Source organism: Oncorhynchus keta, chromosome 23 (assembly GCF_023373465.1).
Source record: "Oncorhynchus keta strain PuntledgeMale-10-30-2019 chromosome 23, Oket_V2, whole genome shotgun sequence".
NCBI classification, from domain to species: Eukaryota; Metazoa; Chordata; class Actinopteri; order Salmoniformes; family Salmonidae; genus Oncorhynchus; species Oncorhynchus keta.
In genome coordinates this window covers 29,584,243-29,596,589 of record NC_068443.1, presented here as the reverse complement: position 1 = coordinate 29,596,589, position 12,347 = coordinate 29,584,243, and the positions used below count along the sequence as shown (strand labels likewise).

Here is a 12,347-nt window from a genome sequence, read left to right as displayed (position 1 = left end):
GCTGCACTTTAATTACTTGTTACTTTTATTTCTTATTCTTATCCGTATTTTTTTAACTGCATTGTTAGTTAGGGGCTAGTAAGTAAGCACTTCACTGTAAGGTCTACTACACCTGTTGCATTCAGCGCATGTGACTAATAAAATTAAATGTGATTTGACATTATAAAACAAAACAAAGGAAATGTACGTGTTTTTTTTATGGAAAACAGGTGGTGTGGATGTGGGTTGTGGATATATTTATGGAGCTCACAGGCTTAGCAGAGGCAGCTGCCAGCCATGTGTTTAACTTTCCATTCATACCGCCTTTGTTGGTAGACCCTGGAAAGCCTGACACATACTGTATCAAATCAACATGGGGTTTAGTTCTTCGTCTACAAATTCAACAATAAAACCATTTGATTCATAAAAGTATTTAAAAGTTATTATAATCCTATAATTGTAAAATAACTTGTTTATTATTACACATTTGTCAATATAAGTATGTGCTGTTAATAAATGGGTATTCTTGCATTTATAAACATCTAGACTAGAGTAACATGTTAAAAGCAATAAAAGCGTATTTATAAAGCATTTATAATAGCTTATTAATGAACATTAGATTAGCACATTAGGTGGGTCTCTAAAACATTCAGACATGTGTTACCTGATTAGTAGGAATTAGGAGGTATACTCATCATGAAGGAATGAAGGAAATGACTTGGAGGATTTTCGTGAATACTAATATAGTAATAATATAACTATTATAGTATGTTATAAATGTAATATAAATGTAATCAACTAATATAAATGTAATCAACTTTGAATATACATTACAAACTTTAGGCAAAAACAAATAACTCCATATAATGTATTTATTTAATTAATATTTTCATCAAAACAAAACACTTTACAAAGACTGTTTTTTAAATCAATATACAAAAAGGAACAGTTTCTTATATATTTCCGTTACATTTAGCTATACATATTTACTCTAAAGAACAATGCAAATTGAGGTTCATGACATTTCAAGCAAAGAGAGCGCAGAATCAAAAACATTTTGATGTACTATCACAAGTCACAACAGTTGGAGAGAAATATATATATACACAGGTAAGCAAATTATAATATCATATCATATTTATGACTTGAAGAGCATGTTTACAAATCCTTCAACAGACATGTTTTCTGCAAATCAATGCTGGATTCTTAATTCGAACCCATGTCTGTCTGGGAGGATTTTGATGTGTTTGACATTCCAGACAATCAAGAGATTCCAATGAGTGCAATCTACTTCCTACAGTGAGAATGTAATTACAATTCAATTCAATAGTTCTTCTGGGAAGGATTTCTTGTGTTGTCTTTGAGGGACTGATGGACATCTTCTGAAAGTATATAAATAAATAAAACAAATTAGTGCATGATGTACACATACACATGCTCAGAGGATAGTGTCATGCTAAATAATCAGTCTTGGAAAACAAGGCACTGTCTTGTTCACAATATACCTTTCCGTAAAAATATTCAATCACAAAACTATGGTATGCCTTGCAGATTGAGTTGTAAAGAGAAACTGTGCAACTGTGAACTCACTCTAACTCATCCACAGTCGAAGAGTCATCAGCACGTTGAAAACGATGGTCTTCAGGAACAGAATTCTCAGGCCCAGAATGGTCAGGGATAGGAAATTGATCTTTGCATCTAGAAATGGAAATACAATAGTGATCAATATCGTATATTATTAGCAACAAGTGCCAAATAGGGTGATCTTTTTTGGAGACGTTTGATCATATCACAAATGAAGAGAGTAAAATGCTCTGATATGTACCTGTGTCAAAATACCAGTTTGCTTCACATTTCTCTGAACCACCTCCTGGCAAATAGAGAAAATAAATCGTTAAGTATATCATACAGTATGGTTAGTGGCAACATTTGTAATTGTCATCTTAATCTACACAAATGATGTTCACAATGAGTGCACATACATACGGTAATATGCTGTGATTTGGCATCATCTGAAACGTACCTTCAGTGCAATTTTCTCCGAGGGCAACCTGGCTGTAGTAGCTGTCCCCATTCACTCTGGTGGCCTCTGTCTTGTTGAAGGATTCCAAGTGCGTAGTAGCATTGTGTGCGCTGAAATCTGTAGCCAGGCAAGCTGTGGTATTACTTGACTTCAAACTGTAGTAAGATGGGTCATGTTTCTCTCCTGTAAAACACAAAAACAAACATTTATTAAGAACTTGGGCCTCCATTTCTAATACCTTGGTTGGATTCAAAATAGTGGCATCATGACAATGCAAAGCATGTCGAATAAAGAATGATGTTACATCGGTTAACTATGTCTAAGCATTTAAAAAATGAACTGATCTAACAATTTTTCAAAAAATACAACATGGACACTGATATTGGCAAAATGGTGGTAGTTGGCCAGTCAACCAAGTTCCGATTATACAACTCAAAACCATTATCTCTCATTTGCAAGAATGTTTAGAATAACTACTTTAGCCTTATGCTGTGAATATGCTGATTCCACATTTAATTGAACCACCTGTAGTTCCACTCCATAATGAGACAGTTATCAAGCTAGCTGTCACATTGGCTGTTCTAATGTACGCTACATTATCCTTTTCATTCGTTTTTTTAAGACCCAAAGATTGTCCCAGACATGGACCTACCCACAAAAACCTGTTTTCGTTTCTGTCACATATTTCTTACGGGAAAATAACCAAATCATGTTGGCGAATTATATACCCCGAACATCAATTATATCAAACATATACTGTACACCCTTAACAAGGTCAGTGTCAGATTTATGTCTTTAACTCCTGGCCTAGTTGTCAGGTTTCTTTATGAAGTGGCATTCAAGGTAGCTATCTCCAGTTTTTACACTTTATCTGTTCCTATATGACCACTAGGGGCAGCATCTTAACTTATAGATAAACGCACAAAAGTTAGGATATTGAATTAATCATGCATTGACTTAATGGGAGAATTTACTGAAAATTCATGTCATGCCCCATGATTTCAAATTAGGATTCAGACAGACATTACAAACCTTTGGTGATCTAAGCAGAAATACTTTGTTTGTAATAATACTGAATCATTTAAATCACGTAAGAGTAAGATTTTACATAGGATCTTTCAAATGTAGTACTTACTGGCCTCAATAGTGATCTTTACCGCAGGTCCAAAAACAAGTTTATTGATTCCTGTCCCAGTCACTCACAGTGCATTAGCTGTGAGCAATACCATTTATCATTACCTAGCTACATCAAATTAAATCTGTAGCGGAATTTAAATAAAGATGAATATATACATTCAATTTTTGATCAATGTATATACGAAGTAGTTTAGTATTTCAAGTAATGGCTATTTTTTGTGGCAAGATTGCAATTGACAATATTTATTCGTCATTTTAGCCAGTAGAGCAATATGTTTATAATGTGTATCTAAAGTACTGTACTGTTATCTACTGTTACACCATTTTCAGATGATTTTTTTTCATTTTCTTAGAAATACTTTTTACCCAAAACTAATAGCTTACAAATTGGATAAGATCCGGCATTTTACACTTACTTGTCATAATGAACATTTTGGTTCCTGAACCAAATGTGATCTTCTGATACTCATTCACACAATAACTTATTCTCATACAAAAACATAACAATGGAAGGTGAAACCAATTTGTTAATATGGTGTGTTTTGTAATTATATGTATTGTAATTCTTATAATAACGATGAGGTGTAAATGTCTACCAATAATCATTATTAGGTACTACAGCCCTACTTCACAGATATAGTAGTAAGTTAAATGTAAAATGTTACCAATACATAATTTTTAAGATATATTTTCTATAATATTTATTGCTGCTACTACAACAGCTACAGCTGCTACTACTATCGTAGACACATTATAAACTTACTTGAATGCACAATTAGTTGGATGCCATTTCCAAATGATATTTTGAATGCACTTGTCACACAGACATTGGCCTCATTACAAAAACAAACAACTAGATTTGACTTAAAATTGTGTGTACAGTTTCCTCTTAGAATTTGCAAAGTTCAGAGATTTAGCATTTCAAGACTGAGGTTCTCACGTTACTAATTGAGTATCGGTCAAAATAAGTTTAGATCTGCTCAGACATCATGTCTAGTTTCACACATCCTTAATTTGGCTATCAATAACATGATAAAAATTAATCTGAGTCGGATGCATGTTGGTTAATGATAAGCGGCCTACATGAATAGCTGAATTGTTAATGGAGTTATAGAAATGTGTCGCTTGCAATGTTGTATAGTGTATAGTCTCCGTTAAATGATCAAATATGAATTGTTTAAACAACGTAGTACAAATGTAAATAGTATTACGTAATACTATGTAGGTACTCTGCACTTACTCGACAGAACAACACATTTTGTTCCACGACCAAAAATGATTTTGTTGAAGTTGTTATTCACACAATGATATGTCGGATTGCAGAAACAACCCAACAATATTTTGTTTACCCCACAACAAGGAACTGCCTTTCTTGAAATACCAAATCTTGAAATACCGAATAATAATAAAGTATTACTAGTAAATGGACTTACTTGAATCAATTATTAATTTTGTACCGCTCCCAAAGGTTACTTTGTTATATCCAGAATTCACACAACACTTTTCCCCATTACATAAACCCCCCTCTAACATGTGAATGAAATAGCTTTTCCCATTAAAGAACTCCTGGGCTCTTCCATTCTCATCATTTCTAATGAAGTTGTTGACTAATTGATTCATTACTCGTTCAAGGTTTGAATACTTCTGCTCACAATCAAAGACTTAATGGCTTTGTTCTCACCCACAACTACATTTTTGAACTCATGAACTGTACGCAATAGTGCTTAACTTCTTATAATGTCATTATAATCTGCTAGTTTCATTTGGTCATTTTAACCAGTTTTGATCTTTATCTTATTTTCTATCTTACTATTCATTTAACCTATAATGAATAAATGAAATGCAGAGCATTTCAAATAAAGAATTATGTTACATCAATTAAAGGTCAGATGCAGCCGTTTTCATCTCGATATCAAATCACTTCTGGGTAACAATCAAGAACGTTAAAGTGGTCAAAAAGAAACATAAAAAGTTTCTTGGCAAAGTGCAGTTTCTCAAGCAAGAATCTAGCTAGGACTATCTGGGAGTGTTCTGAGTCGGGAGGGGAAAACTGAAAACTGTGTGTTATTGGTGGAGAGGTTTGGAACTCTCTTTCTTATTGGTCTTTTAACTAATTTACCGCCTGGTGATGTCACCAGTCAGGCCAAAACTACATCCCACCAAAACAGGCTGGAATTTCAGGCGGTCTTTTCAAACTGCACTTACACTAAAAGGGCATTATCATCATTTTCACAATTTCACAGTATTATTCCAACCTCATAGTGTGGAAAGATATCTAAAACCTAGGAAAATCTAGTGTTTGACTGCACTGGGCCTTTACCTATATATAAGCGCTTTCAAACATTATCTGATATTAAAAAAAAATAATAATACAACATGGACAGCCTGATATTGGCAAAAAGGTGGTAGCTGGCTAGTCAACCTAGTTCTTACTCTACGACTAAAAACCATTATTTCTAGTTTGCAAGAATGTGTAGGTCCAGACAAATAGCTAGAAGAACAATTTTAGCTTTACTCTGTGAACATGCTGATGTGGCATTTAATTGAACCACCTGTAGTTCCACTCCATAATGTGACAGTTATCAAGCTAGCTGTCACGTTTGACAATTCCAATGTGCGCTATAATGGTGAAAGTTTCTTTGTGATTTGTTTGTTTGCAGAAAACGTGATCTCCAGTTTTTACTATTCACCATCTGCTCCTATATGACTGCATCATTAACTTATAGATACAAGCACATACATAGGATATTGTGTTAATCATGCATTGGTTTAATGGGAGATTTGAATGAACATTAAAGTCATTCACCATGATCTCATTATACAATTCGGCCTTCAGTGAACTACAACTTGTTCCTCTGATATTGGAAATACAAAACTTTGGAATTCTAAGCAAGGAGTACTTTGATTGCCATTTGTAATAATACTGGGCCAGTAAAATCACCTAAAATGAAGGCTTTACATAGGATGTTTCAAATATAGTACATACTGGCGCCTCTCCGTCCAGTTCTCTGCTGCCAATGACTGGAACGAACTACAAAAATCTCTGAAACTGGAAACACTTATCTCCATCACTAGCTTTAAGCATCAGCTGTCAGAGCAGCTCACAGATTACTGCACCTGTACATAGCCAATCTATAATTTAGCCCAAACAACTACCTTTTTCCCTAATGTATTTATTTATTTTTCTCCTTTGCACCCCATTATTTCTATCTCTACTTTGCACATTCTTCCACTGCAAATCAACCATCCCAGTGTTTTACTTGCTATATTGTATTTACTTCGCCACCATGGCCTTTTTTTGCCTTTACCTCACTTGCTCACATTGTATATAGACTTATTTTTCTACTGTTTTATTGACTGTATGTTTGTTTTACTCCATGTGTAACTCTGTGTTGTTGTATGTGTCGAACTGCTTTGCTTTATCTTGGCCAGGTCGCAATTGTAAATGAGAAGTTGTTCTCAACTTGCCTACCTGGTTAAATAAAGGTTAAATAAAATACAAATATATTTAAAAAATAGTGATCTTTATTCCTGCTCCAAAAATAAAGTTGATTAATTCCTGTTCCACTAACACAGTGCATTAACTGTGAGCAATAATCATTTCTTTAGCCAACTACATCAAATTAAAACTGTAGTAGAAATAGAATATAGACTTTCACAGATTTTACATATAAAATAGTTGTAAAAATAATCATATTTTTAAGTGGTGCGATTGAGATGGAGAATATCTATTTGCAAGCTTAAATCTTTTGACAATGACACTGTCATAACAAAACATGTAAAGTTATATTATTTCAAATGTCATTCTTATTTTAATAAACACTTACGTGGCAGGACAACAACTTTTGTTCCAGATCCAAATATGATTTTGAAGTTGTTGTTATTCACACAATGATAGGTCAGGGTATAAAAACCTGACCCCAAAAAGCCCGGTAAAGAATTGATTAGAAATCGAATGTTTTGAAGATCTACTTACTAGATATGCTCTGGAGAAGAACATACTACAAATAAAAGTACATTAATATATCATTACGTCCTAATTAGAATTAGCCATTTTAAAAGAGATTTCACATTTCATTATCAGCAACATGATAACATTGATTTGGGTCTGATATGTATTGGTGAATGGTGGGTGGCCAACATGAATAGTTGAATGGCAATAGATTCAGTTATAGAAATGTGTTGGTAACAATGATGTGTGATACTGGTATCTAGTGATATAGTATCAAATATGAATCTGGTCACACAATACAGTACAAACGCATCTAGTATTAGTTACTACTATGTAGATATAGAGCTTACTCGAAAAGACAAACAAGTTTTGTTCCAGAGAGCAAGTTTTGTTCTGTTATCAATTTTGTGACACTGACAAAGGTTATTATGCCATATATCCAATGGGATAACTTTCCCCATGAAAACACGAGTTCTCACATTCTCAAAATGTTCGAGATGGTTCACAAATGTACGAGGTAGTTGTAACGAGGTAGTTCTCAAAATAGTTAAGCAATATTTTGCACTTTGAAGTAGTATTGAAGATTTGTGTTAATACTAAAATATGTAAAGGCGTGGTCCTAACATACAATTGAAGTTTTAAACCTGTCAAGTGTAACTAACAGTTGTTATTTTGTCAAAATCTTCCATTATATGTTTTACTTCATAATTTCAACATGTATTTTATTAAAATGTGGAAATCTCTATATTTACTATCATTTTAAACCTAATGTATCAATTAAGAGTCAAACCGCTAACGTGAAAATCCTAACCCACAATCTATAGAACCTAATAAAATGTTTGAACAAAGTATTTTTTTTAGAATTTTTAATCAACTTACTTGATTGTACAATTAGTTGGGTTCCAACTCCAAATGTTATCTTATATCCAGTATTCACACAGACAATGGCCTCATTACAAGAACCCTACCTGTTAACATGATTTGACTGACCATTTGATTATAGGCCTACAATAAGATTTATTTTCCATATCAAGTTTGGCAAGATTGTCAAAACTCTCACTGCTTAACTTATTTCTGAAAAAGGTAATTACATTTTAACCTGGCTGAAAAATAAATGGTGTGTCCTGCCGAAAGTATCATTCATCCATAATTTGAAAATGTGAAGACCCAATGCATCTTAACAAGTAAACCTTATAAAGGTTTGTTGCTGCTGTCAAATCAATATATATATACATAAAATACTCACTTATTTCAATGATCAATTTAGTTCCTACTCCAAATATGACTTTCCGGTTGTTAGCATTCACACATTGTATTAGTACTCAGCAATAACGTACCCCACAACCTATTCCAGGTTTAAATTGTGTGATAGTTTATAGAACATCCATAAATGCATCTACAGAAGATTGTCCATGTAAATGGGTACTAAATGTATTTTTTAAATATGTTTGGACAATAGAGTAAATATATTTGATCACTATCATATTTTGTTTGTCAATTTGTTTAGAAATATTAATTCAAGAAATAATTTCTTAGCAGACATCATCCACCGTATTACATTAGAAAACAAGAATTTAAGTTTCCATTGTTTTGATTTTAAAGACGGCCTGTCTATGAGGACATTTACGGTAACCATATCTAAATAATGTTGAATGTTTTTGTAACAAACAAGCATTTTTGAATGTACTTGGAATTTATTTGTAATACTTACTGGAATAAACTGTCATCTTTGTGCCAAGTCCAAATATAAGTTTGTTGGCTCCGTAAGTCACACTGTGTTGCATCTCTTAGCAATTACTGCCGCAAGTTAGTGTATTTTCTCATTTAAACAAAATGTACTCCAAATGAGTTCACATTAGTGATTTACAAATTATAGTACAAAATAATAGCAGTTTGGTTGGATTATTTTCAAATATTATATTCATTTTTGAGTGGAGGAAAATGCTAATCAACATGTGTTATACTAGTGGGATAGAATCATTTATGTTATGTTTGACAAGACAAGGTAAATATAACCATCTCCCCCAATTTAGTGTAATCAGTTTCAAATGCAGGACTTTCCACAGAATCAAAATCTTTGACTTGGACATCGATTTGGAAACAACGGTTGTATTTGATTCCAATGTTAAATGTTGAGTGAAATTTCGTTCCTTACTAGATTGTACTGACAGAGTGGTTCCCCTTCCAAAGATCAGTCTTCGTGTCCCATCATTCACACAGTAACATATGACATAACAGAAACACTGATTCAATGTAGGGGTTGGGACCACTCATCAATGTCTAACTTTAAAAAACGTTTGTCATGTGGGATACTGCTTTTAATCAAACTAATTTGGATATTTTCCCTTCCAACACAATGAGTCCACTTAACATTGCCATAAATCATCCCCCTGAAGTATTATGTCATATGTGATTAACAGAATCAACAAAAGGTCAGGAATTACTCACTGGTTTCAATGATCAATTGAATTCCTTTTCCAAAAATGACCTTCCTCAGTCCAGAGTCAGTCCCACATTGCTTGGGCCTTAACCAAAAATGATTTTTTTTTGCAGCATGCATACTGTAATAAAGCTTCAATTGTTTCAGTAAAGTTAGGTATATAAAAATAAAGTCTCTGGGTTAAACCAATTAGATATTGAATCACTTCAGTCTACGTCCAATATTTGTTTCGAAGGTTGACAATTAAAATATTGTTGATTGATTGAGCTGCAGTATAATTATTTTTCAAAACTTGAGACCAACCTATTAAATCAACAAATCTGAACCCCACATTGTTTCTTACTTGTCTCTACAGATAGTGATGTTCCACTCCCGAAGATGAGCTTTCCCACTCCAACATTCACACACTAAAAACTGTCTCGGCAAAAACGATCACAGAGAGACCAGAGTTACCATGGAGTGATCGCTTTTAATGATGTAATTGATACTGACAACCATTCTTAAAATGCAATACATTTATGATGATCTACATCACTATCTTGTTTATGCACTTACTTGAATTGACCGTCAACTTTGTTCCCTGCCCAAACACAACTCTGTTGACTCCGACAGTCACACAGTGTTTGATATGTAAGCAAATACATGATTAGGATTTTAGACTGTCAGGATTGGTGAATTTAGTATATATTTTAAATGACACTAAACTTGTCAGCATATAAAAACTAGTATAAACTGGTTTCTCAGATATAATTTTAACATCCACCCTTTGCTATTGCCTATTTTATGCCAGGTATGCAATGTTGCTTTAGTTGTCTTCTGCAACCCTACTGTATGGTCTTTCAAACCAAAGCCACATCAACTAATGAAATACATTTCGACATGATTTCTTATTTGTTTCTACAAACAGCGATGTTCCACTGCCAAATATTTTCTTCCTTGAGTTGACATTCAACTTTGTTCCATTTCCCCAACATTATCACCTAAGAGTAAGGTTTTACATAGGATGTTTGAAATGTAGTACTAGCCTCAATAGGGATCTTTACTCCAGTTCCAAAATATGTTTATTGATTCCTGTTCCAGTCACACAGTGCATTAACTGTGAGCAATAATTGTTTCTTTGTCTAGCTTCATCAAAGAAAACTGTAGTAAAATGTAATAAAGAGATTTTCAAAGATTTAACATGTAAAAATAGTTTTGTATCTAAAAAAGTATCATATTTTGAAGTGGTGCGATTGCAAAACAGCAATATTCATTTAAATGTTTAAATCTATTGACAACGACACTGTAGTCTGATGAAATGTCATATAAAACTAAACATATTAAGGTTTATTACTTAAAATGTTATACTTATTTTAATATAAACTTACTTGACAGCACAACAAGTTTTGTACCAAATCCAAATATGATTTTGATATTGTTGGTATTCACACAATGATATGTCAGTTTGCAAAAACTTAAATACTTAACTGCAACTTAATATTTTAAAGATCTACTTATAAGATATGCCCTACAGAAGAAAATGTGCAAATTACACTAATATTAATATAATAATTGTATTATAGTATTTGTAAAGTTCAGAGAGATTTGGCATTAGTATTTGTCAAAATAACTCAGAGTTCATGTATACTTTTCATGTATACTTTCTCTGTGACTTCAAGGTATTACTATCAGGAACATGATAATAATGATTTGGGTCTGATGCGTATTGGTTAATGGTTGGAGGTCTACGTGAATAGTTAAATTATTCATTGATATATACATTTGTTGCTTACAAAGTCTACTGATATCTAGTGATATAATATTAAATATGAATGGGTTTAGACAGTACAAATATACAGTAACTAGTATTACTTATTGCTATGTTGATATTGCACTTACTCGACAAGACGACAACTTTTGTTCCAGATCCGAATGTTATTTTGTTTAAGTTGTTATTCACACAATGATATCTCTGGTTGCAAAAACAACCCAACAATGATAGCTGTTTAACGGAAATTCCAAACAGAAAATTGATGATTTAAAGATCTAGTAGTTTAGAGATGTGAACAAGAAACCTCATTCGATCAATAGTTATGATTAATCTTCTAATAGTTTTTTTCAACTGGATTTGGTAACACTTCTGTAGTAACAATGTAAGTGCACTAGTAACAGCATATCATATCATTAACATGTTGTTAAATAGTAATTTAGTGATTACTTTATAATTGCATAGTAAGAGTAACACAGTTATCCCCCAATAAGGAACTGCCTTTATTGAAATATCGCATCTTGAAATATAAAATAATAGTATTTCTAGTCAATTAACTTACTTGAATCTATTATTAATTTTGTGCCGCTCCCAAATGTTATTTTGCCATATCCAGAATTCACACAACACTTTTCCCCATTGCATAAACCTTCCTTAACAACACCAATGGGATAATGTTTCCCATAAAAACACATTTTCAAACATGTAGAAATGCTGTATGAGGTGGTTCACTAACTTAGTAAGCTATGTTTTACACTTAAAAGTAGTATTGAATATTTGTGTTCATACTCTACGACAAAAAGGCTAATTCCATTATATGTTTTACTCTGTCATTTTAACATGTTTTTTTCTTATGATTTGGAGATCTCTATTTTCCCTATCCGTTTAAGGTTATAGGTTCAACTTTGACCTAATGCATTAATTAAGAGAAACAGTTCATGTGAAAATCCTAAATCACAATTTATTGAACCTTATAAAATGTTTGAAACAAGTCATTTTGCATACTTTTCATCAACTTACTTGCTTGTATAATTAGTTGGGTTCCGACTCCAAATATGATCTTATTTCC

At 32.8% G+C, this 12,347-nt stretch overlaps 1 gene segment (V, D, J or C); it reads right to left on the bottom strand.

Annotated features, from left to right (window-relative positions):
- Positions 1 to 837: 837 nt before the first annotated feature.
- The window catches only part of LOC118402128 (T-cell receptor alpha chain C region-like), a 42,307-nt gene continuing 30,797 nt past the window's right edge, over positions 838 to 12,347 (bottom strand). The window contains 4 exon segments of the C gene segment in view: positions 838 to 1,361; positions 1,570 to 1,677; positions 1,805 to 1,849; positions 2,003 to 2,185. Coding sequence covers positions 1,571 to 1,677; positions 1,805 to 1,849; positions 2,003 to 2,185 — 335 coding nt within the window.